At 60.3% G+C, this 26997-nt stretch overlaps 2 protein-coding genes and 1 pseudogene across 3 annotated transcripts; 2 read left to right on the top strand and 1 right to left on the bottom strand.

Annotated features, from left to right (window-relative positions):
* Positions 1 to 1066: 1066 nt before the first annotated feature.
* On the top strand, positions 1067 to 5973 carry LOC143172117 (transmembrane protein 8B-like). Of its 2 annotated transcripts, XM_076361376.1 has the most exons (10): positions 1087 to 1181; positions 1316 to 1575; positions 1836 to 2191; positions 2514 to 2610; positions 2807 to 2930; positions 4298 to 4440; positions 4639 to 4817; positions 4906 to 5052; positions 5127 to 5243; positions 5474 to 5973. In XM_076361376.1, exons 1-10 carry the CDS (start codon positions 1150 to 1152, stop codon positions 5807 to 5809), a joined length of 1791 nt encoding a protein of 596 aa, XP_076217491.1. In that variant the 5' UTR covers positions 1087 to 1149; the 3' UTR covers positions 5810 to 5973. The 2 variants fall into 2 exon arrangements, with proteins under 2 accessions (XP_076217492.1, XP_076217491.1); XM_076361377.1 differs by lacking the exon at positions 1836 to 2191 and having other exon boundaries at positions 1067 to 1181.
* A 13676-nt stretch (positions 5974 to 19649) lies between these two features.
* On the bottom strand, positions 19650 to 22532 carry LOC143171996 (uncharacterized). Its single transcript, XM_076361204.1, has 8 exons — positions 22192 to 22532; positions 21992 to 22066; positions 21798 to 21875; positions 20798 to 20851; positions 20683 to 20718; positions 20557 to 20601; positions 20219 to 20362; positions 19650 to 20121 (listed from the first exon to the last, which is right to left on the bottom strand). The coding sequence occupies exons 1-8, from the start codon at positions 22526 to 22528 to the stop codon at positions 19784 to 19786; spliced, it is 1107 nt and encodes a 368-aa protein (XP_076217319.1). The 5' UTR covers positions 22529 to 22532; the 3' UTR covers positions 19650 to 19783.
* Positions 22533 to 23615: 1083 nt separating this feature from the next.
* Positions 23616 to 26832, top strand: LOC143171846 (killer cell lectin-like receptor subfamily B member 1B allele C; annotated as a pseudogene).
* Positions 26833 to 26997: the final 165 nt, after the last annotated feature.

Below are 26997 nucleotides of genomic sequence, written 5' to 3'. Positions count from 1 at the left end.
CCTGCCCCTGCTGCCCCCTGTCTGGACTTGCCTTGGAGCCTGCCTGCTCTTGTCTGCTTCTTGCTTGCACATGTGCATGTATGTACATGCATGCACACATACAGAGGGACACTCATGCATACACATGCACACAGGCATGTAGATGTGGTGCTTAGGGACATGGTTTAGTGGTGGACTTGGCAGTGCTAGGTTAATGGTTGGACTTGATGATCTTAAAGGTCTTTTCTAACCTAAATGATTCTATGATTCTATGATATATGCACATACATTCACACACACACACACATGTACACACACTCACTCCCCATGATTCATCTTCCCAGGACTGTTGCAGGCTCCGCTCTTTTGTACATCTCATACATGAACAGTTTTGCTTGAACACCCACCCAAGGAAGCTCACAATCTCCAGCAAGGTCCCAGCTTACAGGTGGCTTCCCCATCATGTCTTTGAGCTTCCTAATAGCATGGAGGACAGACCCCCACGTGTAGGGCAGGCTGGCCCTGCCACGATGCCCAGCCTGCGCCCTGCTAATTGCTGTCTCTCCTGCAGGTATTTCCGCTCAGGGGCTCCCTCTGTCATTAACCCACTGCACACGCACTTCCCCAGGGACACGGCTGTCCCTGGCTCCTTCGCACTGACCCTCACCTGGACCCTGCCCAACCGTACCACGGGGGTGTTCAATGTCACCAGTCCACTGCCCGGGGACTGGTTCCTGGCTGCCCACCTGCCCAAAGATGAGGGCAAGATCTCTGTCAAGGTGAAGGGCTTGGGGGGACCGTGGAGTGGCAGGGCTCGCTGCAGGGCTCTGCTGGGGCCTGACTGTCCTGGGCTGGCAGTGCCCAGGGCAGGTGTCCCAAGTGGGGCACATGGGGGGCAGGAGGACTACCACATCTCTTGGGGGAGAGGTCCTGGGCACATCCGGATGGAGGGCACCTGGGCAGACTGTACCCCAACCCCTTGCCGCGGTGCGGGGTCAGCAGCTGGGGGATGGTGGCTCTGTGCGGCCAGTCCCCCCCTGCCCCGTGCTGACTGTCCTGCTGGTGCAGGGGCTCTACGAGGAGTGCCAGTATCTCTTCCAGCCACAGCTCATTGTGCAGCGCCTGGTGAACATTGCTGTGCTGTACCCCGGTTATGTCACCGAGCAGAGCATGGCCCCCCACAACCGCTCCTGCCTCTACAAGTGAGTGCGAGAGGGTCTCCTAAGGAGGAGGCATCCCCAGGGTGGGGAGCTTAGGGTGCCCCATCCCTCTGGCTTGCCTCCCCAGCCCTGTTGGTCCACACTGAGGGGCAGGACCTGACACCGCTGTCCTGCAGGGTATTCGTGCCCAGCTACACATCACGCGTGCTGGTGGAGGTGCTGCGGTGCCGCGGAGCCAAGGGCTGCCCACTCTGGCTGCGCGTGCGGGCCAAGGCTCCCCCCTTGCACAACTCCACGGCACTGGACTGTCGGGAGCACGCTCCCTGCCAGCTGGCACTGGACCTGCCCTTCTGGCAGCACTGGTACTACGTGCTGGTGGAGAAACACCCTGGGGTGCCGGGCACCATCTCCTTCCAGGTCACCGTGCAGCTCACAGGTGAGGGTGCATGGGGAGGTCTGGGTGGGGGGGCATGGTCTTGACTCTGCTTGGGCGACCAGTGGGGGGGCAAAGGATGCCCGCAGGATCTGGCCCCAGCTGGGCGCAGGGTGATACCCAGCTCTGCTGGGATGGTGACACTGGGAGGTGTTGGGGCTGGGTTGGAGATGCAGGTGAGTGGTGGGCAAGAAGGGGAGGTGGGAGCTAAGAGGGGGCTGGAGGGGCTGTGTGGTGCCCAGGCTGACGGCTCTGCCCTCCAGACTGCTCCCGACCCATCCTGGCCCGTCCACCCTTCCTGCCCTCCAGTGCCTCCATGAACATGCCCCACTCCTTCGGCTCCACGGGTGGGCTGGCACTGGGGGACAGCCCTCTGCCCGCCAGCCCCAACGGCACGAAGCACCCGGTCCCCATCCCCACTGCCTTGCCCACCGGCGAGCAGTGCTGGCCAGTCCACCCCACGCTGCGCAATGAGCTGGACACCTTCTCCGTCCACTTCTACATCTTCTTCGGGCCCAACGTGTCAGTGCCACCTGACCGCCCCGCTGTCTTCGTCATCAACCTCCTACCGGTGCTGGACAGTGGTGGGGTGCTCAACCTGGAGCTGCGGCTCAACGTGGTGAGGTGGCCACGCTGCACCCCGGACAGGGCAGGGCAGCCTGGGGGGGACGGGTTGGGAGATGGGTGATGTTGGGGCTGCAGCAAGGCGAAGGACAGGATTTGGGGTGCTCTTGGGTCATGGGCCATGGTTTGGGAGCTCTTGGGTGATAGAGCACAGATTAGGGTGCTCTAAGGGCAGGATGATGGCCTGGATTTGGGGTGTTCTTAGATGATGGGCAGTGGGTTAGGGCACTGCTAGGTGGTGTGCCGCAAGCCGGGTGCTGTCAGAGCAGGGGACATCCCCAGCACTGGTTTAGGGCCGTCTCCTCCTCTGCCATCAGAGCTCCCTGTGTGGTGAGAACGCGACAGTGTTTGGGTGTCTGAACCATGAAGTCCCGCTGATGTCCGCTGACAACGCATCGATCACCTGCAAGACGGGTAGGCTGGGCTGTGCGTGTCCATTCTGCCGTGGCCGTGGGGATCACACCCCCCCATGTGTCCAGCGAGAGGCTGGGTGGGAGAAGGCAGAGACCATGGGGGCATCTGGCCCTGGAGCCTGGCACAGGGCACCCTATCCCAGCTCTGCCCAGGGCTGCCCCCTGCCCTGCTCACCCAGAGCTTTCCCCGCCTGCAGAGTCCCTGGCAGGCTTCCTGCTCTCTGTCAATACTACAGCCAGCCTCAGCCACCTGCGGATTCCCTACCCCCAGACGGGCAGCTGGTACCTGAGCCTGCGCTCGCTCTGTGCCACGGAGCATGGGTAAGAGCCCCAGCGTATTCCCTCCCTGTGTGCCCAGAGGGGACATCCCTGCCATGGCCTGCATCCATGTGTGCCGTGGGTCCATGGGTGTACCTGGTCCCCGCCCAGCATGTCACTGCTCACGTGGCTTTGTGGGCTGTGCGTCACCGTGTGAGTGCCTGTGTGGGCACGGATGGCTCTAGCTTGCACCTGCCTGACCATCTGTGGGTCCCCACAGCTCTTCCCTCTGTCTCTTGGTTAGGAAGCACCTGTCAGCTTGCGAACGCCGTGCATCTGTTGGTGCCTGCCCATCTCTGTGGCAGTGCCCATCTGTACCCGTGCCTGGGAGGGGACCGGGCTGTCACTGTGAGGACAAGGCTTGGCTGTGTGTATGAGGGGGCAGCTCTGGTCAGGCTGCTGTGCCCCTGCCCCACTCAGCATCTCCAGGGACCGGTCCCGTGTCTGCAACTCTGCTCCTGGCCCGTGTGTCTGACTGAGAGCCCTGCAGAGGAGAGGGGTTGTTGTGTGCGTGTGTCTGTACATGTGAGAGTCCATGTGGGGCTCTGTGCCGTGCAGACGGTGATGTGTGTGTGTTCAGTGCATTCATGCAGACAGCACTGGGTGTTTGGTGCATGCATGCGGATGGTGCTGCATGCACATTTGGTGCATGCATGCAGACAGTGCTGTGTGCGTGTTCGGGTTTGTGCAAGCAGACAGGGCTGTGTGTGTTCTTTGTGCGTGTATGCAGATTTGGCTGCGTGAACACATGCAGGAACAGCAGACATATGCAGACGTGCCCTGTGCATGTGTGCAGATGGCACTGTGTGCATGTTTGTGCGTGTTGGGGTGCCTGCGTGTGCACAGGCAGCACTCGGTGCGTGCTGTCCAGATGTGGGCCTGTCTGTGCTCTTGCGTGCTGGAGGCTGCCAAGGTGCTGGGTGTGCCCAGAGCTGTGTGCATGGGAGGCGTGGGGCAGCGGGGGTGGTATGCCTGCTCTGACTCCTCCACTGTGTTTCTAGTTCACGCTGAGTTGCCAGTTGCGGTCAGTTCTTCCACGACACGGTCACACGCAGGCATTGCAAGGCATGGTGTTTGCACAGCAAAATCCAGATGAAATAGGAGCCAGCTGAGTGCATTGCTAAAGACAAAGTGGGTCTAAGCGCGGCCACGTTCCTCCTGCTCGCCCAGCCTGGCACAGACAATTGCAGCGCAAAGATCCTTGGGGACCAGCTCTGAGCTGCCATGTGTAGCACCAAAGCAGCTCATTTCCGCGCTCGCTGAGTCCCTGGGTCTCCCATTGTCAGCAATGTCTGGGTGCGGTGGGTGCCTCTGGTGGAGGTGGGAGCTGCTCGAGGGGTGCAGGGCTGACCCCTTCTCCTGCGCTGCAGGTTCGAGCCTTGCACCAACGTGACAGCCGAGGTATACCTGCGTGCCTACCTCTCGCCCTGCATCGACGACTGCGGCATCTACGGCCAGTGCAAGCTGCTGCGCACCAACAACTACCTGTATGCCGCCTGCGAGTGCAAAGCTGGTGAGAGCTTCCCCAGGCATCCACGGTGCCCACTGCACCTGGGGACCCCCCTGGCATCCTCCCCTCCTCCTCGGGGGTTACGCACCCCATTAGTCCCCCTGTGCCAGCTCTCTGCAGGGTGTTGGAAAGGGGCTTCCCCGCTCCCTCCCCAGCCACTGCGGGTGCTGCAGGGGTAACGGCAGCTCTCCCTGGCCACAGGCTGGAATGGCTGGGGTTGCACGGACAATGCCGAGGCTTTCTCCTACGGCTTCCAGCTCCTCTCCACACTGCTGCTGTGCCTCAGCAATGTCATGTTCGTGCCTCCTGTGGCCATTGCCGTCCGCAGCCACTACCTCCTGGAAGCCGCCATCTACATTTTCACCATGTTCTTCTCCACCGTGAGTGCGGAGTTGGGGGCATCTGGGGGGCAGGTGATGGGCCAGGGCTGTGTGGGGCAGCTCTCACACCCTTTCCCCCCCGCCCCAGTTTTACCATGCCTGTGACCAGCCTGGCATCGTGGTGTTCTGCATCATGGAGTACGATGTGCTGCAGTTCTGTGACTTCCTGGGCTCCCTCATGTCCGTCTGGGTCACTGTCATCGCCATGGCCCGGCTCCAGCCCATGGTCAAGCAGGCGAGTGGGGGGAGGGGGCATGCGGGGTGGCCAGGGAAGGGACCCATCCTGACATGTGCCCCACTGCCCTATAGGTGCTGTACCTGCTGGGGGCCATGCTGCTCTCCATGGCTCTGCAGATGGACCGCCACGGGCTCTGGAACCTGCTGGGGCCCAGCCTCTTCGCCTTAGGGATCATGGCCATCGCCTGGGTAAGGAGATGCTGTCCCCACCCATCCCCTTAATGTCCCCATCCTGGCCACTCTCCGCGTCCTGCCCAGCTGTCCAGCCCCACTCCCCTGCCAGCATCTCCCCTCCGCTGCCTTCACCCTTCCCCATGAACCACCTTCCCTGGCTCGTGGGGGACATGGCACCACAGTGGAGGGGCCGTGCCCATCCCCGCGAAGGCTGCCTCTTCCAGCCCCCCCTTTCCCCACCGCAGACAGCTCGCACCATCCGGCGCCGCCACTGCTACCCACCAACCTGGAAGCGCTGGGCTTTCTATCTGTGCCCAGGAGTGCTGATCGCAGCAGCCGCCGTGCTGCTCTACACCTTTGTGGAGACGGAGGAGAACTACTTCTACATCCACAGCATCTGGCACCTGCTCATCGCTGGCAGCGTCGGCTTCCTGCTGCCGCCCCGTGCCAAGCCCAGCGGGCGCCTGGGGTCCCTGCCCCGGCGCAAGGGCTGTGGGTACCAGCTCTGCATCAATGAACAGGAAGAGCTGGGGCTCGTTGACCCAGCCGTGGCCTCCATCAACAGCATTTGTACCAGCTGATGCTGTCAGTGGCCCAGACTCCTCTGTCATGGACAGCAGCCCTGTGGGGCCTGGCACCCGCTCTCTTTGCCGCCACCCGTCCTGGGAGCACCAGGACTCCTCCGGGCGGGCACACAGCTGCCCGTGCCACTCTGTTCTTGCAATTACAGCCTGGTTGAACTTGTCTCCAGGAGTTGCTGTGGCTCAGTTCGGTGCAGAGCTGGGGGGGGCTTGAGGCTGAGCTGGGGCCACACTCCCCTCTTTGCAGGGCCATGGAGGTGCCCAGGGGACATGGCTGGGTGCAGAGGGGGGAATGGCAACGGACTCCTGCTCTCACTCTGGGTCCTGTGGCAAGAGCTTCCGCTCTGCAGTGGGCTGCTCTGGGACTGACGCAGCTCCAGCATGGAGCAAGGTGGCCGGCAAAAGGTGGGGGACCAGGGGCTCCAGCCTTTTGGCTCATTGCAGGGCAGGCTGCGGAGATGGGAGGACTTCATCGTGGTATTGAACTCTCGTGGGATGGCTGTAACGCCTGACCCATGGGGAGCCGTGCTGTGCCAGGGCAGCCAGGGTCCCCCCCAAGCTGGCAGGACCATGGGGAGCCCGTAACCCTGGGGGAAGCTGCCAGTGGGGAGTGGTCCCGGTGCTGCCTGCTGTGGAGAGGCACAGGGCTGAGAGTGCACTGTCTGCAAGGGCCACATCCCCAGCAGCCCACAGCCCCATTCATGTTACCCCACTGCCTGGATCAGCCCCGCTTGGTGCCCCACACGTGGGTGCACCCACCCAGGAGCAGTGGAGTGGCAACCCTGTGTCCCTGTTGGTGCCACCAGCCATGAGCAGCTGCCCTGTCTCTGCAGGGCACTGAGCATCACTGGGAGGGGGCATTGCATGGCCTGTACCCCCCCCATCTGGTTGGGGCAACCCTATCTCAGCCCCTGTTCCTCATCCCCTGCCATGGTCAGACCCACGGGCTCAGCACCCACCTGAGGCAGTGATGACCATGGTGTGGTGGCAAACACCTGAGCTGTGCACATGGCTCAAGGACGGGGCATTTTCACCCTGCCCCTGCAGCTTGGAGGGGGGCAAGATGGACCAGAGAGGAGAGGGGAAACCCCACTGCCCCTTCTCACCCCTGCAGGGGACTGCTCCAACCCCCCAGGTTCTTCCCAATCCTGCAGGGATCTTCGGGGGTGAGTCCCCAGGCAAAGCTCTGCATCCCGGTAGTCACATCCTGACTTAGCAGAGCCACCCACCAGCAGCCCCCCTCCCCGTACCCCGGGGACAGAGCCCAAGCGCAGGGAGATTTACTGGATGCCTAACAGGATTAGCAACTGCAGGCGGGCAGCTCCGTAATAGGATTGCAATATAATTAAACCTGCTGCTTGGGAGCTGGGCCCCAGCAGGCCGGAGCGGGGTGGGCTCGGGGGGGCTGTGGGGGCAGCCCGAGGGGATGGCGGGGATGGGGCAGGCAGGAGCTGCGCAGCCCCTGGCCTGCCCCATGGCAGACACCACAGGGTGGCACATGCAAGTCCTGACCCCCGGCGGGTCCTGGCAGAGGTGGGCAGGGGGTTTGGCCAGCAGAGCAGCCTGGGGAAGACCGGAGGAGCCACGCACCAGCTCTGCTGGGCTCTGCTTCTCCAGGCTGCTGGGGTGGCTCAGCGCTCCCTCTTGTTTTAATTAAACTCACGACTGCATTTTTCATCTCAAGCACACTGAGCACACGGAGCACACTGCCGGGGAGGGAGCGCCGCCAAGCAGTGCTGGAGGGGATCCAGGTGCTCTGTGCCAGCCCAGCTCATCCCCCAGGGCCCACAGGCTGCCTGCTGGGAGCCGGGAATCCCCCTCCCTGCTTCCGAAGCCCCAGCAGGGCAGAAGCCTGTCCCTCTGCCCAGGAGGCTGGCACAGCCTGGGGGGGCATCGTGGTGGGGTGCAAGTACAGGACGGGCAGGCCCCCAGACCAGTTATCCTCAGGGTATTCAGCCCCCTGAGCTGGAAGACAGGGACGGCGAGCAGGATAAACCCCCCATAATCCAAGAGGAAGCAGTCAATGACCTGCTACGCCACCTGGACGCTCACAAGTCTATGGGGCCGGATGGGATCCACCCGAGAGTGCTGAGGGAGCTGGTGGAGGAGCTCGCCAAGCCACTCTCCATCATTTATCAGCAGTCCTGGTTAACGGGGGAGGTCCCAGATGACTGGAGGCTTGCCAATGTGATGCCCATCTACAAGAAGGGCCGGAAGGAGGATCCGGGGAACTACAGGCCTGTCAGCCTGACCTCGGTGCCGGGGAAGATTATGGAGCGGTTCATCTTGAGGGCGCTCACAAGGCATGTGCGGGACAACCAGGGGATCAGGCCCAGCCAGCATGGGTTCATGAGAGGCAGGTCCTGCTTGACCAACCTGATCTCCTTCTATGACCAGGTGACCCGCCTAGTGGATGAGGGAAAGGCTGTGGATGTGGTCTACCTGGACTTCAGTAAGGCCTTTGACACCGTCTCCCACAGCATTCTCCTAGAGAAGCTGGCGGCTCACGGCTTAGACAGGTGTACTCTTCGCTGGGTCAAAAACTGGCTGGACGGCCGGGCCCAGAGAGTTGTGGTGAAGGGAGTTAAATCCAGTTGGCGGCCGGTGACGAGCGGTGTTCCCCAGGGCTCAGTTTTGGGGCCGGTCTTGTTCAATATCTTTATCAATGATCTGGATGAGGGGATTGAGTGCACCCTCCGTAAGTTTGCAGACGACACCAAGTTGGGCGGGAGTGTTGATCTGCTTGAGGGTAGGAAGGCTCTGCAGAGGGACCTGGACAGGCTGGATCGATGGGCCGAGGCCAACTGTATGAGATTCAACAAGGCCAAGTGCCGGGTCCTGCACTTCGGCCACAACAACCCCATGCAGTGCTACAGGCTTGGGGAAGAGTGGCTGGAAAGCTGCCTGTCGGAAAAGGACCTGGGGGTGCTGGTCGACAGCCGGCTGAACATGAGCCAGCAGTGTGCCCAGGCGGCCAAGAAGGCCAATGGCATCCTGGCCTGTATCAGAAATAGTGTGGCCAGCAGGAGTAGGGAAGTGATCGTGCCCCTGTACTCGGCACTGGTGAGGCCGCACCTCGAATACTGTGTTCAGTTTTGGGCCCCTCACTACAAGAAGGACGTTGAGGTGTTAGAGCATGTCCAGAGAAGGGCAACGAGGCTGGTGAGGGGTCTGGAGACCAAGTCTTATGAGGAGCGGCTGAGGGAACTGGGGTTGTTTAGCCTGGAGAAAAGGAGGCTCAGGGGAGACCTCATCGCTCTCTACAACTACCTGGAAGGAGGTTGTAGCGAGGTGGGTGTTGGTCTCTTCTCCCAAGTAACTAGCGATAGGACGAGAGGAAATGGCCTCAAGTTGCGCCAGGGGAGGTTTAGATTGGACGTGAGGAAAAATTTCTTTACTGAAAGAGTGGTGAAACATTGGAACAGGCTGCCCAGGGAAGTGGCTGAGTCACCATCCCTGGACGTATTTAAAAGATGTGTAGATGAGGCGCTTAGGGACATGGTTTAGTGGGCATGGTGGTGTTGGGTTGATGGTTGGACTCGATGATCTTAGAGGTCTTTTCCAACCTTAATGATTCTATGATTCTATGATTCTATGATTCTATGATTCTCTTGCAGGACTGAAAGGTTTTTGCTCAGTGCTCCTGGCACGAAGCGTGGTGAAGCTGCTCTCTCCCGTGGGACACCCAGTACAGGGTGTGCGGCACTGTCTCTCCCACCAAGCCTCATTGGGAGCATGCTGGGACACCCCATGGGAGACTCCGGTTTCCCTCAGCTACCTCCCCTTCATTGTGGGGTCAGGAGCACCGGCCTGTCCATCCCTATGGGACCGGGTGAGCTTTGCCAGTGCGTTCCCCATGGTCTCCAGCCTTGGCCCCGTGGGGATGCACTTGGGGCAAAGGCTGGACTCTGCCTTTCCCCCGCTCCAGAGAATTGGGGTCCCTGCGACTCCTACCCTCCTCCCAATGCAAACAGCCTTCCTGATGCTCCATCCCTGCCTCTGCCAGGCACAGTAACCGCGTAACCATGGCAACAGTGTCCCTATAACAATCAGGTGCATCTGACATCCCCATAGCAACCAACTCCCCGAACAGTAGGTGAAGAGCTTCGCTTCCTTGATGCTGGGGAGGGATGGGGGTATTCGAGCCCCACCAGGGTGGGTGGCTGCAGGGACATGGGGACAGACACAGCCAGGAAGGTGCCTGGGGCAGCACAAGCCTTCTTGGCCTCTGTCCTGCCAGGGAGGCTGCGGGGGGCACAGGTGATACAGGAGAGGGAGGTGGCCCTGGGGACAGCATCGCCACGGTTCAGCCTTCTGTGTCCCAGCCCCATCCTGCCTGCTGGGCTGTCAGTGCCATTGGGCCGGCGTTCCCTGCTCTGACACATGCTCCCTGGAAATGGGTATCCCAAAGGCCGGGACCATGCTTCCCCCCACAACCTCCTCCCACTCCTAACTCCCACTGCAGGGATGCTCTCCCTGCTGCCCGCAGCCTGCCCTCTCTGTGGGGCTGCCAGGCCCTGCCGCTGCTGCCTGCCCATGTCTGCCGGGCCAGGCTCACCAGACAGCGGCCCTGACGCAGTCTGTTGTTGCAGACGGCAATTGCATGCCATGCAACTTTAATGTGCCAGGCCTGAATTATTGAGCCCTGCAGTGGGCTGCGTGCACGCAGGCAGGACCCATCATAGAATCATAGAATCATTAAGGTTGGAAAAGACCTCTAAGATTATCGAGTCCAACCATCGACCCAACACCACCATGCCCACTAAACCATGTCCCTAAGCGCCTCATCTACACATCTTTTAAATACCTCCAGGGATGGGGACTCCACCACTTCCCTGGGCAGCCTGTTCCAATGTTTAACCACTCTTTCAGTAAAGAAATTTTTCCTCACGTCCAAACTAAACCTCCCCTGGTGCAACTTGAGTCCATTTCCTCTCATCCTATCGCTAGTTACTTGGGAGAAGAGACCAACACCCACCTCGCTACAACCTCCTTTCAGGTAGTTGTAGAGAGCGATGAGGTCTCCCCTGAGCCTCCTTTTCTCCAGGCTAAACAACTCCAGTTCCCTCAGCTGCTCCTCATAAGACTTGGTCTCCAGACCCCTCACCAGCCTCGTTGCCCTTCTCTGGACATGCTCTAACACCTCAACGTCCTTCTTGTAGTGAGGGGCCCAAAACTGAACACAGTATTCGAGGTGCGGCCTCACCAGTGCCGAGTACAGGGGCACGATCACTTCCCTACTCCTGCTGGCCACACTATTTCTGATACAGGCCAGGATGCCATTGGCCTTCTTGGCCGCCTGGGCACACTGCCGGCTCATGTTCAGCCGGCTGTCGACCAGCACCCCCAGGTCCTTTTCCGACAGGCAGCTTTCCAGCCACTCTTCCCCAAGCCTGTAGCGCTGCATGGGGTTGTTGTGGCCGAAATGCAGGACCCGGCACTTGGCCTTGTTGAACCTCATACAGTTGGCCTCGGCCCATTGATCCAGCCTGTCCAGGTCCCTCTGCAGAGCCTTCCTACCCTCGAGCAGATCAACACTCCCGCCCAACTTGGTGTCGTCTGCAAACTTACGGAGGGTGCACTCAATCCCCTCATCCAGATCATTGATAAAGATATTGAACAAGACCGGCCCCAGTACTGAGCCCTGGGGAACACCGCTCGTGACCAGCCGCCAACTGGATTTAACTCCATTCACCATCATCCCTCCTCCTCTCCCTGCCCGCGCACGCCCGAATGGGCAGCAGCAGGCGGGGGTTGGCAAGAGCCTTTGGGGTCTCTCTGTGTGCAGGAGAGTACTGTGCCCCTTGCTAGCCCTGGGGGCTGCGAGGTGTGGGTGGCAGCATGGCTGTCGGTGCCACCAGCTCGGTTGCCTGGGGGTTGGTCGTCCCTGTGCGATGAGACCCCAAGGATGGCGTTATCTCTGAAGGGTGCAGGGGCAGGTGTATAGGGAGGGATGCACCATCCTGCTCTGTCCCTGCCTCAGCGTTTGCTCCTTGCATCCTCATGAAGCTCCGTGGCCAGAGGCAGCAGATCCCCCACTGCTGCCCCAGGGAGGTCCTCACCCCCTCCTGCTTGCTCTGCTGCCTGGCCCCAGTGAGACGAGGCCTTTCCACTGCAGTCAATGTAAATCCCGCCATGGGTGCAGCCGGAGCTTGCTCCCTGGCCAGGCATGGCTGTCATCGTGCCGCTCTGGGGATGATGAAAGGCTGGTAGAATGGCCCAGCTGCTCTCTTCTTTTGCAATTTGCCTGGCGCACCCTGCAGCCACTTGATTTTCTCATCAGAGTAGCAAGCCTTGACCACCCTCCCCACGCAGACCCATCCATCACTCATGGTTGGCACTGCCACACAGACCACAGGTGCTGGAGCTGCCTGCCCTGCTCTGTCCCTGGCCGTCCCTCAGCCCTGCAGACAGCAGCCTGGCCGCGGCCAGCCTGGGGGGAGCAGCTCCGAGCAGGCAAAGGGACCTGGTTTCTCCTGGTGTAACCCACAAAGACCCTGCTTGCTAACCCCCCCTTCTCCCCCATCCCCTAGCCCTGTGTCTCACCCTCCTGCTGCCATCCCCAGCCCTCGTCCCATGTTAGGGACCCCTCACAGCTTCAGCCCCAGTGTGGAGGGTGCTGGGTGAGGGCCAGGTGGGAGCCAGGCACCCACAGGCAGGAGATACAGCTACAGACAGAGCAAACCCAGCCCCAGTGTGTGCTCCTGCATTGCTCCTGCCATGGGACATCTCTCCAGGTCCCTCCGCCGGGGCAGCACCACGCTGCAGGTACCTGTCCCATGCATCTGGGACAGAGCTGAGCATGACAGAGCCAGCCCAGAGCAGGGACAAGGGGATCTGGGATGGACCTGGGGCATCAGGAACCAGCATTGCCCCAGCAGCACCCTGTGCCACAGCGCCTGGAGGTGTGAGAAAGCAGCAGGGTGGCAGGGGACACACAATTTTGCATGAGGGTATGGATGCACGGGCCATGGAGATGAGGGACAAATGGCTTAGCTGTACCCGCAGGGACTGGAGCATCGCAGGGGTGCTGTGTCAAGGGACAAACAGCAGCTGCCATGGTTGCATGCCGGGGGGGAGCAGCGGACAGGGAGGGGGGGACACCATAGCACGGGAGACTGGGCAAATGTGGTGGTGATGCAAAGCACCACGAGTTTTAGCTGCTGGTAATTGAATTTCTTGGAGAGGCTGGTGGGGGAACCCACGGCGGGGCTGGACTCGGGACTTCATCCCCGGCAATTTAGATGAGGGCTGTTGAAGAGCTACTCTGCCGAGCGGAAAAGCCACTTGAGTTGTGTTTAACTTCATCAAGGGAACTGCATAGAAATCAGGGAGCTTGCTAAAAGAAATTAATAGAGCAGCCAGGAGGGCAGAGCATCTGCAGACAGCACAAGAATTGCTCAGAGCAACATGCTGGAGACTTCCAGTAAATGAACGTGTCCTTTAACGAGATTTGCAGGGCCAGCACGGCCGAGGAGCAGGCGAACAGATAGGAAAGGGCATTCCTCAAGAAGGGGAGCTGTGTCAAACTGAAAAGCACGGGAAAGAGGATGAAGTTACATGGAAAACCAGAGCAAAACAACCCCCAAAAAGGCTTTGAGGAAGATCTTGGCACAGCATAAAATTGCAAACAATTTTGCAATGCCAACTTTGAGGCGTTGCTGTAGCAATGAGACTTTGGGGGTGTCCAGGGGCGCACCAGAGCGCTGCGACCTGGACCCATCTCCTTCGGATGAGTCTTGGGGTAGGACCTGTGTGTCCTGCGAGCCTTTCCCTTTTGTGTTAGGACAAGGAAGTCAAGCGTTTCTAGCCTCGGAGCAGACATCCAGTGCCCATATATCAACACAGAGGGATGCCAGGCTGAAGGAGCAGCCTCGGCGCATTGCAGACGGTGAGCAGGGGAAGGATGTCCCACAGGCTGCAATTGCGAGAACAAAGTCTACAAGTACAAAGTGCAGCTGTGCTCGCTGTCAAGTGGTAGGAAATTAAGGCAGTTACTCTCGTGAGAAATCAGCCTCACACCAACAGAAATCAAACTGTTACACCAAATGCAATCCTGGATAAATTTATCTTAAGAAGCAAGCCTGCAGAGGAAGATAAAACCATGTTAGCGGAGGCTGAGAATATTTTCCATGGGATGCAAAGCCACCGTTCCCTTTATGGCTTGCAGATTAAAGTTTTCTCATAAAAACCATTTCCCCCACTCAAATACCACCACTAAAATTTCCCTTGAGAGAACCAAGTGCTAAGCAATATGTTGTGATGTATGAACAGTGCTCTCAATGGAAGCTGTATTAAATTGAATCTTCTTGTTGGAGTGTGAGTGGTGCCTACACTGAGGGGAATATTACAGTTTATTCTTACTTTATATAAAGATGCTCCACCACCTCCAGGGATAAAACCCAGGGTTCCACATTTCTAGGAGGAGTATTTTGGCTAAAATTAAATGGACTTGGAACAAGTGCAATCTGGAAGCGATGTCAGGCTCTGGAAGCAAGGTCAGGCTTCACAGGAAGATTACAGAGCTGTGGTTCATGTATGCAGGGAGAAGACACAAAAGGCCAAAGCTCAATTAGAGTTGAAACTGGCCAGTGTTGTGTCAGACAACAAGAAGGGCTTTTTAAAGTACGTTAATAGCAAGAGGAGGTCTAAAGAAAACATTGGACCGATACTTGTTGAAGATGGTCATCTGACTAATAGGGATGAAGAAAAAGTGGAGGCATTCAGTGTGATTTTTGCTTCAGTCTTTAATAATCCTGATAAACCTTGGGCTGCCCGGTCCCCTGAGTCAGAGGACCACAAGTGCGGGAACAGTGCCTTTCCATTTGTGGACACTGGAATTGTAAGGGACCAGCTGTATCAGCTGAATGTTCACAAGTCCATGGGGCCTGTTGGGATTCATCCCAGAGTACTGAAGGAGCTAGCGGATGTTACAGCAGGACCCCTCTCAATCATCTACCAAAGGTCTTGGGAGTCTGGGGAGGTCCCCTCTGACTGGAAGCTAGCCAATGTTATTCCAATCTACAAAAAGGGCGTGAGGGAAGACCGAGGAAACTACAGACCTGTTAGTCTAACCTCAGTACCTGGAAAAATTATGGAGAAGATTATACTGGGTGCTATTGAAAGGCATTTAAAGAACAATGCAATCATCAGGCACAGTCAACATGGGTTCACAAAGGGAAAGTCCTGTTTAACTAATCTGATATCCTTCAATGATAAGGTCACCCACCTAGTGGATGAAGGGAAGGCGGTGGATGTAGTTTTTCTGGATTTTAGTAAGGCTTTTGATACTGTCCCTCACAGCATCCTTCTGGACAAGTTGTCCAACTGTGGGATGAGCAGGTGCACAGTGTGCTGGGTGAAGAACTGGCTGAAGGGCAGAATTCAAAGGGTTACAGTGAATGGGGCTACATCTGTCTGGTGACCGGTCACCAGCGGTGTTCCTCAGGGCTCAATTCCAAGGCCAGTTCTGTTCAATATATTTATCAACTATCTGGATGCAGGAGTTGAATGCACTATTAGCAAATTTGCTGAGGATACCAAACTGGGAGGTGCTGTTGACTCTCTTGAGGGACAAGAGGCCTTGCAGAGGGATCTGGATAGATTGGAGCATTGGGCAATCATCAATTGCATGAAATTTAACAAGTTCAAATGCCGGGTTCTGCACCTGGGAAGGAGTAATGCTGGGCACAAGTATAGACTGGGAGAGGAGAGGCTGGAGAACAGCCATGCAGAAAGGGATCTGGGGATGCTGGTTGACAGTAGGCTCAATATGAGTCAGCAGTGTGCCCTGGCAGCTGAGAGGGCAAACCGCATTCTGGGGTGCATCAAACACAGTATAACCAGCTGGTCAAAAGAGGTGATTATCCCGCTGTATTTAGTGTTGGTGTGGCCTCACCTTGAGTACTGTGCGCAGTTCTGGGCCCCTGTCCTGGTTTCGGCAGGGATAGAGTTAATTTCCTTCCTAGTAGCTGGTACAGTGCTGTGTTTTGGATTTAGGAGGAGAACAAAGTTGATAAGGCACCGATGTTTTAGTTGTTGCTAGGTAATGCTTACGCTAGCCAAGGACTTTTTAGTTTCCCATGCTCTACTGACTGAGAAGGCTGGAGGTGCACAAGAAGCTGGGAGGGGGGCACAGCCAAACTGGCCAAAGAGACATTCCATACCACGTGACGTCATGCTCACTACATAAACTGGGGAAAGCTGGCCAGGGGGGCCGCTGCTCGGGGACTGGCTGGGCATCGGTCGGCGGGTGGTGAGCAATTGTACTGTGCATCACTTGCTTTGTGTATTATTATTATTATTATTATTACATTGTTATTATTATTGTTGTTATTATTTTATTTCAATTATTAAACTGTTTTTATCTCAACCCACGACTTTTTCTCACTTGTGCTCTTCCAATTCTCTCCCCCATCCCACCAGGGCAGGGGGGGGAGGAGTGAGCGAGCAACTGTGTGGTACTCAGTTGCTGACTGAGGTTAAACCACAACAACCCCACAATTTAAGAAGTTTGTGAATGTCCTTGAATGCATCCAGAGGAAGACAACAAAGCTGGTGAAGGGGCTGGAAGGCATGTCCTATGAGGAGCGGCTAAGGACTTTGGGCTTGTCTAGTTTGGAGAAAAGGAGGCTGAGAGGTGACCTCATTGCTCTCTACAGCTTCCTGAGGAGGGGAAGTGGAGAGGGAGGTGCTGATCTCTTCTCCCTTGTATCCAGTGATAGGACGTGTGGGAATGGTTCAAAGCTGTGTCAGGGGAGGTTTAGACTTGACATTAGGAAGCATTTCTTTACCAAGAGTGTGGTCAAACACTGGAACAGGCTTCCTAGAGAGGTGGTTGATGCCCCAAGCCTGTCAGTGTTTAAGAGGCATTTGGACAATGCCCTTAATAGCATGCTGTCCTGGTTTTGGCAGGGATAGAGTTAATTGCTGACTGAGATTAAACCACGACACATGCTTTAACTTGGTCAGCCCTGAATTGGTCAGGCAGTTGGACTAGATGATCATTGTAGGTCCCTTCCAACTGAAATAGTCTATTCTATTCTATTCTATTCTATTCTATTCTATTCTATTCTATTCTATTCTATTCTATTCAGGTGGCCAGCTGAAACTGCCCGGTGATGGTGCAGGTCACCTGCTTGCGTCCCAGGGCCTCACCAGAAAAGGGCTGAGGTCCAGCCCTGCCCCATTGCCCCTCTTGCACTCCCCTGCGCCCAAGCTGGGGGGGGGGGGCAGGGGACACCCCAAGCTGTGCTGCATCCAGTGCTTTTGGGGCAGGGCAGGGGGGCAGGGGGTGCAGTATGCATGCCATAGCGTGCTCCTGGCAGGACACCCCCATGCCTGGCCAGCAGCCCACTCCAGGCACCCCTGCACCGGAGGGGGTGGGGGAAGCAGCACCCGGGGGGGGCTCACCCCCTTTGCACTGAGGGGGCAACCCCCTGTTCTGGGGGAGCAATCCCCGCCCCAGGGGGTGGCGATGCTCCAGCCCTGGGGCAGGCTGGATCGGGCCGGGGGCTGAGCCACCGCAGGAGCCCCGGGGGCTGCCCCAGGCCTCCCTGCCGTGGGGGCCCCGCCCCGCCGGGGGATCCCCCTCTCGTGACGTCACAGGGGAGCCCTCCTGCCCTCATCCTGCCCCTCCCCGCTGCACGATTGGCCGCGCCGCGTTTGCTCCGCCGCAGCTTCTGCGATTCGGTAGAGTGCCCCTCAGCCACGCCCCTGACGGTGAATCGGGCCTCGACCTGACCTCGCCCCTGCCTCTCCTCCCTGATCTCCTATTGGCTGCCGAACTGTCACTCTAGCCTGGCCCGCGATCCCAGCGCACCCGCTGCATCCTCACTGCCCCCACTGCCGCCCCACTGTACCCCCACTGCAATCCCACCGCCACCCTACTGCACCCCAACGCGCTCGCACTGCGACCTCACTGCACCCCGCTGCACCCTCACTGCACCCCAGGGTGCAGTTGCAGTTGCACCCCGTTGCACTCTCAGTCTAACCCCACCAGTTCCCGGTACTGCACGCCGCTGTCTCCCACTGCACCTCCAATGCCACTCCATGCACCCCCAATCTGCAAACCGCAGAGCACCCCGCTACAGGCCCCATCCCAGGGCACCCGTCACTGCACTTCACCTCCGGCCAGGGACCTGTCCTGGAGAGAGGTGTGGGGGAACAGCCTGCCCCACAGCCCTAGCACCCCCAAGGCTCGGGGAATGGATGCCATGGTGCCCCAGGGCTGGAGGGAGGAGGCTGCAGCCTCTGGTGGGGAGCGTGGAAGGATGATGGAGAGCACAGCAGGGTGGTGGGGAGCATGGGCAACCACAGCCCAAAGGTGCTCTCCCATTGCAACCTCACTGGTTGCAAGCAGCAGGGCTCAGGAAGAGGGAACCCACCTTTCTCCCACCCTGACCAGCTCCCAGGGGAAAGCCAGGGCAGAGCTATTTGCAGGCAGCGGCACTGCTGCTGCAAGGCTCGGGGCCAGAGCCACTGGCCGGCAGCCAGCCACTTTCTGCTCCCTGCTCGAGAGCACAGAGGGTTTTTGTGCAGCCATGGGAACAGCGTCCCCGCTGGGGCTGGCTCCACTCCCAGCAGCTCCTGCAGGCCCCGGCTCCCTACTCATCATGTCATGGGGCTGGCGTGCCTCTGCACTATGGCCCTTCTCTCTGACCCAGGGCGTGCAGCTGGCATGGGATGAGGGATGGCACCGTGAGAGGTAATGGGCTTTCCTGGCACCACTTGCCCACATTTCTCCCCTGCCAGATGCCAGCTGGGCTGCGGCGTTGCCACTCGCCAGTGCCATAGCCCCTGCCGTCCCTGGCCGCCTCACTGGCGGCCCCGTTGGCCATGCTCCCAGCCTCTCTCCATGGCCCAGCCACACGTGGGGTGCTCAGGAAGGGCAGGAGTTCAGGGACATCTTGCTGGGGAGCTACAGGGACACGTACTGCAACCTCACTCTGAAGGTCATGCACAGCTTGAAGTGGGCATCCGAGCAGTGCTGGCCCCATTACAACCCAAAGATGGATGACAACTGCTTCAACATGGGCTGGACTACCTACCCATCTTCCTGGCTGGGCTCGACCCAGCGTGGACCAGCCTCTACATGGGGTCCCTCTTCTACTGGGAGAAATGGCAGGTCATCCGCCAGCCCTCCAGCAAGTGGCATGTGGCGCAGCAGGACTATCACCCCGATGTCTACCTGCCCTACGCCAGCGGCATCAGCTATGTCCTCTCCCTGGATGCAGCCGAGAAGATCCTGGAGGTGGCTTGGCATGTCTACCCCATCCCTATGGAGGACACCTACATGGGCATCCTGGCGGAGGTGACAGGGGTCTGGGTGAGAGCCAGCACCCGCTTTGCCAAGCACAACATGCCATGGCACATCTGCAGCTACCGCTACTTGATGGTGATCCACATCCTGAGCCTGCAGGAGCAGGAGGGGGCTCACTGCAGCATGCTGCAAGCCCCCAGCTTGCCCGCTGGAAGTGACCTGCTAAGGAGCTGGTGACCAAGGGACCACAGCCACAGCACATGCTGCCTTCCCAGCTCCAGTGCTGCCCAGCATCGCCCACCCTGGCTCCTTCCCTTGCAGAAGGATGCAGCCTGTGCCCCGGCCGGGCTCCCTGTCCTCCCCAGCTCCAGCAGCAGCCCCGCTCCCCTCCGCAGCCCAACAGCACGTCCTCTGGGCCAGCTGGAAGCTGTCGGGGAGTGGGCAGGGGCAGAGAAAGTACATCTGCCCCATGTTCTCGGAGGCTGTAAATAGACGAGTTCCCCTTCTGCTCATCTCGAAAGTGAGAAGAGGAACGTCCCCCGGAGAGGGGGAAAGAATCAGTCAATTGTCGCTGCTGGTACAAAAGCTATTTTTAATTTTATTACAATGCGTCTCTTCTATAAACTTCCAAAATATCCGGGGCCTCTGCTATAAAGATTTGTGCCGTGGCTGCATAGTGAAGCCTTTGCCCCTGGGGCCGGGGATGGCGGCACTCACAGGGGGGTGCAGCCGGCGGCAGGGGACACCCAAGGTTCCTCTTTCTGATCTGGGGAGGTGTGGGGAGCACCAGGGGAGCAGGGCACCCCAGGCTCGCCCTCGAAAAGGGGCACATGGGGGACGTAGTGGCCGAGGGGGCCGGGGTGGGTCTGCGGCCAGAGCAGGAGCTGGTGCAGGGTCTCACCCACCTGCACCAGGCTGTGGGAGAGGAGGTGGAGGTGGGAGATGGTGTCGCTGGCCAGGCTCTCCAGCAGTGCCTGCTGCTGCCGCGACGTCTGCAGGATCTGCACCAGCAGCTGCTGGACACTCTGGAGCAAGCCCGCCACGCTGGAGCCTGCAGCAAGAGAGGGGTCAGCAGCAGCAAACCCTCACCACAGCTCCAAGAGCCCCACATGCGGTGTGGCTGTTGGGACACTGCAGGGAGGACCCACCATGCAGGCTTGTGTCTGACGCTTCTTCACCCGCTGCCAGCTGCTTGATCACAGCAGCTGTCCCAGGGGAGCCCGGGGCTGCAGCAGCCACTGGCAGCACTCGGTTTCCTCTTCCCATCCCCGGGGATGTCTCGCCAGGGAAACCTGCCATGATGGTTTGGCATGGAGGGAGCAACCAGGGTGCTGGAGCCACCCAAGCCCCATGCTCAGCCTGATCCCACCGCAGAACCCCGGGCGGGCACTGCCTGCGGGAGCCCCTGCCCTCCATCCCCACAGGCAGGACAGGACAGAGCTGCCCCCTGGAGCAGGGGGACTTGCTCGAAGCCGCAGACCCTTACCAGCCTTTCGCTCAGCTCTTTCCTGCTTCAGGGCAGTGTGACAGCCTGGAAGGAGAGCAGCCCGTGAGCTGCAGCTGCCTCCTGCCCCGAGGCGCACAAGCATGGCCGCCTGGGCACGGTACTCACCCAGGAGGGGAAGGGGAGGGAAGCAGCGACCGGCATCTGCAACAAGAACCGTATCAGATCCTGCTCGTGGGGCTGAGGGGGTTTACCAGGCCGAGTGGGGCAAGGAAACCCTTACGTGGCATGGTGGGGGGAGTGGGCAGCACTCCAGCGATGTGGTCCCCACCGGCTGCTGAGAGAGAGCAGAGAGGAGAGATGCGCCGTCTGACGGGACCTGCCAGGGGATCGCCACCAGCCTGGGGTCTGCCTGGCTTGCCCTGGCCAGCCCCACAGCCCGACATGCCCTAGCCACAGCTCCACAGCGCCCTGCAGGGCTCCAAAGCGTTTCATGAGCTAGATACAAAAGCAGGAGTCACTCACCCACCACTGCAATGCAGCCACCTCTGGGCTGGAAGGCAGCAGCGCACAGCAACGCTACACAACAGATTAGGACAGGAAGTGAAGGAGAATCCCATATCCACTTGAAACTGCAGGGGGAATTTAGGGAGACAGAAGGCAATTACCCAGTGTGGATGCTGGCCAGGGCACCCACTCAAATCAGACCCAGGGATGTATCCTGTATCACCTCAGTGCCAAACCCCTGGGAGTGCACACAGTGAGGGGGGTGCAGGATCCGCCCCTGGGTGTGCTGCAAAGCAGGGGAGCTGCAGGCACCTCTGGCCCTCACACCCAGTCCTAACTCATCTGAAGCTTTACGGTGTTACTGGGGAAGAGGGGAGCCAGGACCTGCTGAAGGAAGAGGAGTCACATGCCCTGCAGTGCCGCACAGCTGCGAGAGCCCCCTGGGCTGGATCGGGGCCACCATCCCTTAGAGACCTTGAGCCCCATGACCTGCCCCAGGGCAGCCAGCAGCCTTGCCATGCCCTGAGGCTGGGTCAGAGCCGGGGACCCACTCCTGCCCCATCTCAGCCATCCTCATCCCCTCATGCTCTGGGGCTGGTTTGGAGCCAAAGCTCCCAACTGCGAGCATCCCTGCTGAGGGACCACAATGCAATGGGTCCCTCCTGGGAAGAAAACACCCCTGACCCTCTGAGCCCCCCATTCCCATCATGCTGGCGTGGGCTTGGGCTGGAGCCATGGCCATGCAACCCAGTGCAGCGGGGCAGACCAGTACTTACGGCTCTCTGGCTCATCCTTCGCACACTGCAGCAGCGGGGACAGCAGCATGCCCAGGGCATCCCCGCCAACGTCGTGCTCTGCAGAGGGAGGGTGAGTGGGTGCATAAAAGAGCTTCAGTAATCAGGAGACGAGGGGTCCCAGCCACCCCATAGCAGGGACAAGCCCCACTCCAGCTGCCTGAGCCCACGGGTACCTGGCAGCTCTGGCGAGGATGGAGAACGGGTGGTGAGGGCCGACCTGCGCTTCCTGGGGGGCAGCTTCACCAGGTCTAGAGGAAGAGAATGAGATCATCAAGGGACCCCAGGTGGCCATGTGACACTAGCGCTCCCCCAGCATCCCACATCCAGCCGCCCCACGACCCGTCAAGCCCACCTGCCCATCCCTGGCACCCACCTGGCATCCTCCGCTCACCGAAGACGGGCCGACCAGCTGCCTTCCAGATGCTCTTCATGGCTCGGTAGTGCGGGGGCAGGTGAGGCGAGTGGCGGCCAGCCCTCTGGCGCGTCTCCCGCTCCGAGTGGAAAGCCTGCTTGAGTGCCTTCCACTTGGAGCGGCACTGGGTCACGCTGCGCCTGTAGCCGGCTGCCGCCAGGTCCCGGGAGATCTCCCGCCACAGCGCCTCATTGGGTCGCGACGTGGAGGCCATGAGCAGGGCGGCCTCCCCCGAGCCCCCCACCAGCGCCAGGAGGCTGCTGACCTCCGCCTGCGTCCAGGCTCGCCCGCGGGGCATGCTGCCGGGGGCTCGGGTGGGTGCCGGGGGAAAGCTCGGCCCTGGGTCGGCGGTGAGGCTGGGATGGGCAGGGCTCAGCCCCGGGGCTTGGCCGTGCTCTCCCGAGGGTGCACGGCGAGTCTGCCGCGCCGGGAGCTGCACCGGGGGCCGCGGGGATCCGCACCGGGAACCGCCGGTGGCCGCACCGGGAGCCGCACCGAGCGCCCCTGCGCTGCACCGGGCGACGCGCCGGGAGCTGCCGGGAGCCGCCGGGAGCCGCACCGAGCATGTGCGGCCCCGGGAGGAGCCGCTGGGAAACGTAGTCCTGGCCGCGCCATCCCCCCATCACCCGCCAGCCCGGCGGAGGGGGTCGTTGCCTGCCCGCAGGCATCCCAGCCCCTGCCCTGCCTGCCCTTCCCGGCTGTAGGGGTGGAAGTGCGCAGTGCGGCAGGGAGCCCGGGGCAGGACCACCCCTGGGGGGCTGGGTCACTCTGCCCCCCACCCCCGAGGGCATGGCAGGGATGCCCATCACGGCAACCCTCAGGGCTCAGGGAGGGGAAGGAGCACCCCAGCCCCCGATTTTCCAGGGCTGAGATGCAGCTGCAGCCCCATGCAAAAAAGGCAGAAGAAACCACATCTGAGCAAACACCCTGTGGCCTTGATGCTTCTGAGAGCATGGAACCTGGGGACATGGACAGGGCCCTGTGTCCCGCTCCCCAAGGATGCCCAGGTCCCCCGCACGGTCCCCAGGGCAGATCTGCTGAGCACCGAGGGGTCAGGGCAGAGGAAGCAGCCTCCACACGGCTGCCCAGCCCAGCCCTGGCCCCATGTCTGAGCTAGCAGCCGTCCTCACCACTCACTGCCCCAGAGCCAGGGGTGTGGGGTTCCCTTGTGCTGGGAACGCCTGGGTGCCAGTCTCACCGGGGCTCCCCCTTGCCCCAGGCACTGGCAGCGCCGCAACCCCCCAGGGTTGTGGCCCAGGTGGTGCCTCTGGGGACCCTGCCAGGAAGTGACACTTTCCATTTCACATCACACTCAGCTGCCAAAGGGGTCTGGGAAGGGGTTGCTGCTTCCCCCGTGGGGCGCAGAGCAAGAGACCAAGGGAGGGATGGAAGAGGGGGTCACGTATGCCAATCTGTGCTTGTCCCTCACACCAGGTAATGGCACGCTGCTCCCTGCCCCTGGCACCCCAGCTCTCCCGGCAGCTCCCCTGCCCTCCTGCAGCCCCTTGCCCTCTGCAGGGCCATTCCCCCAGCCCTGCTCCCCCCGCTCCCTCCTTTTGGGTATCCTCTCCCAAACAGCTCCTCTCCAGCCCTGTTGCAGACTGCCTGCTCTCGGGGCAGGGGACAGGAGGGGCTCAAGGGCAGAGGATTCTCACTGCACCCCAGCTGCGTGGCACAGTGCACACAGGCACCTCCTGCTCTGCTCTCCCCTCCCCCCATGCCAAGCACTGTCTGCAGGAAGACAACTTCTAGGAGGGTCAAGGTGCTGCAAATGGGCTCTCCCTCAGTTTTCCTGGGCTCCCCTGCTGCCTCCTGAGACCCTGTCCGGGGCTCACAGACCTTTCCTGGCTGGGGGCTCCCCACCGCTCCCACCAAGCCCTCAGGACCCAGGTTAACTCCCTCTCTCAGCTCCTCAGCAGCCGGTGCAGCTGCCCTGGTGCTGGGCAGCCCTCAGCCTGGCTCTCCTCTCCCTGCTGCTGCTGCTGGCACAAATTATCCTCGTTGGCTTGAGCTTCCACTGTGAGTACCCACTTGTGCCCGGACCTCTCCAGCTGAGGGTTCAAGGTCAGCACTGTGGGGTCTGTGTGCCGGAGGGGCACCGAGCCCCAGGGCTGCTGGAGGGGGCAGCTGCCCTGGCCCCACTGCAGCAGGCAGCAGAGCTGCAGCCTGCCTGTGAAGCTGGGCCCTCCTGCTTGGGGCCAAGAGCATTGTGGGTTTCTGGGCTCTAGGGCAAGCAGGAAAATTGGTAAGGCAAGACCTCACCTGCCCGTCTGGGAGAGGAAGGCGGGGAGACAGCGTGGGCTCAGGGATGGCACCAGGGCATCCTGCTTCATCACATGGCAACAAAATGAAGACAGGAGGGAGAGTGGTGACACTGAAACCGAAAGGCAGAAGCACTTTCCCTGAAAGCCTGTCATGTGATGGGCTCCCAAGCACAGCAAAAGCCACAAAGGACCTTGGCAGGCTTGGCTGGCAGGTCACCTAAAGCGGGGGGTGCCCTCAGCTGCAGCTGAGGGCTGTCCCGTGGAAGAGGGCATTGGATGCTGCTGGGAGCAAGAGCCCAGGGTTGGTGGGGACACTCCTGTGCTTGTCTTCTGTAGATTTAGGACAACAGGCGAGCTGCACCCATGGTCCCTGGAGCACGGAGGAGAGCCCCAGCTATGGGCGACAGACACTGCGAGGTAGGACAGCCCAGCAGGCTCCTGGGTGAGGTTTGGAGAGGGCTTGGCTGCTCCTTTCAAGAGGCAGGATCTGTCCCTACTCCAGAACACATGGCCCTCCCCTCCCAAGTCTTCCTCCACCCTTGCTGCCTGTCCCCTGGCTCACGGCATGGAGAGCTGCCCCAGTGCTGCTGTACAGGCTGCACTGCTGGGACCCCTTCGGAAGAGATGACCCCAGCGTGGCTCAGTGTCACCTGGGCACACCACCAGCACCAGGCTCACGGCTGCCATGAGCATCTGCATGCCGAACGGCATCGGGCACTCTCTTTCAACCAGCCTCTGGTGAAGCTGAAATCTTGACTGCATTCTCAGCACTTTGCAAATTATGTTTGTATCACGCCCCCAAACTTGGAGCTCCCCGACCCGACCCACCTGCCCGATGCCAGCACCTTCGTGTAACCAACCCATCTCCCCTGGGGCTCCTGCTGGGGAGCTGGGGCTGGGATGTGGGAGCTGGGCTCCAGAGTAAGGGCAAATGGAGGGTCCTCTCCATGGGGCAGCTGCAGGAGCACGCTAGGTTGGTTGGCACCCTGGCTGCTCCTTGTCACCCTGCTTCCCTCTGGGCTGGGGACTGGTGGCAGCTCCTGCCAGCTGCCCCATCCGGGCTGCGTTTCTGCGTTTCTGGTGTGCAGGGTGATGCCAGTTCTGCCCGGCCAGCTGGCTCTGGGATGCAAGGCAGTGCTACTGCCAAAAAGAGCTGGGAGCAAAGCAGAGAGGACTGCTGCTCCAGAGGGGCACAGCTGGTCACTGTCTGAGCCAACGCCACCCTGGTGAGTGCGCCCAGACTGGCCGGTCCAACCCCCCATGGGCATCGGGCTGCATTGGTGACCACTTCAAGGTCCCTCAGCAGTCACCCAGCCATCACCAGCATCGTCTCAGCTCCCCGGCTTTGGCCCACATGCCCAAAGCCCAGCCAAGCCTCCAGTCAGGGAGCCGGCAATGCTGTGCCTGAACTGCGCAGCCCCCATTGCTAATTGCATGTCTGGGGCTGGGTGTCTCCCCCGGGGAGCTCATGCGGGTCCTCTCCTGCGCTAGGCTTTCCTGGTGCGCATGGCCAACATGGAGGTCTTCCATGTGGGGCTGAAGCGGGACGGCTCCAGGTCTGACTGGAAGTGGCTGGATGGCACTGCACTGAAGGGGTGAGGCTGTCAGCTTGTCCCCAGCCAGGGCTGCTGAGGGTCCAACACCAGGGCTCGGGGAGGTGACAGAGGGGGACAGGCAGCCCACCAGAGGGCAGAGATGTGCTCCATGTCTTGGCCACCTCTCAATTCCCCAGGGCTGCACTGGGGCATTTTAGGGAAGGGAAGATTACAGGGGTCTGACCCCAGTGCCCCCACCCTGCTTGGGTGAGGGGTTGGGGGGGTCCCCCAAAAGCAGGTTCCCAGCATGGGGCTTTGCTTGGTGCAACTGGTGCTGAGCCCTGCCAGGAGGGGCCTGGGGGTGCTGCGTGCATGATGGGGCTGGGGGCTGCATGCCAAGCAGGCAGGGGTGGGGGGAATCAGAGCATGTGTCCTAATCAGGAGGAGGGTGGCAGGGGACAGTGCTCCATGAGGAGGGCAAGCTTTGCCCCCACAGCATCTCTGCGCAGCCTCCGGTCCCTGGCTGGAGGAGTTGCTGATGGGCCAGCCCCAGCCCATCCCGCCCATCCCGCCCATCCCATCTCAGCCCGCTCTCTCCCTGCAGGCTTTTCCCAATCCAGCGCTCCACCAGCTCCTTTCTGGCCTGCGGCAGGGTGTCAGGCTCGGGGCTCTCTGGCGGCCTCTGCAGGGAAGCTCACGGCTGGGTCTGCGAGAAGAGCGCAGCAGCCCTGCAGTGGCTCCGGTCTTCGCCCCCTGCTTTCCTCTGGGGAAATACCACCTACACCTGTGTGGGGCCTTGGTAACCATGGGGACCTCCAGCCCGGCTGTCCCACCACCCTGTGCCCCCCTTACAGCCCTGCTCAACCCGAGCACACAGGCATCCCTGGGCACCGCCACCTCCTCACCCAGAGCTCTTCACCCACCCAGATATCTGCACTTTGCCAATAAACTCTGGCACTCAGACACTG

This window comes from Aptenodytes patagonicus, chromosome W (assembly GCF_965638725.1).
Source record: "Aptenodytes patagonicus chromosome W, bAptPat1.pri.cur, whole genome shotgun sequence".
Taxonomy (NCBI): Eukaryota; Metazoa; Chordata; class Aves; order Sphenisciformes; family Spheniscidae; genus Aptenodytes; species Aptenodytes patagonicus.
This window is presented reverse-complemented; position numbering and strand designations above follow the sequence as displayed.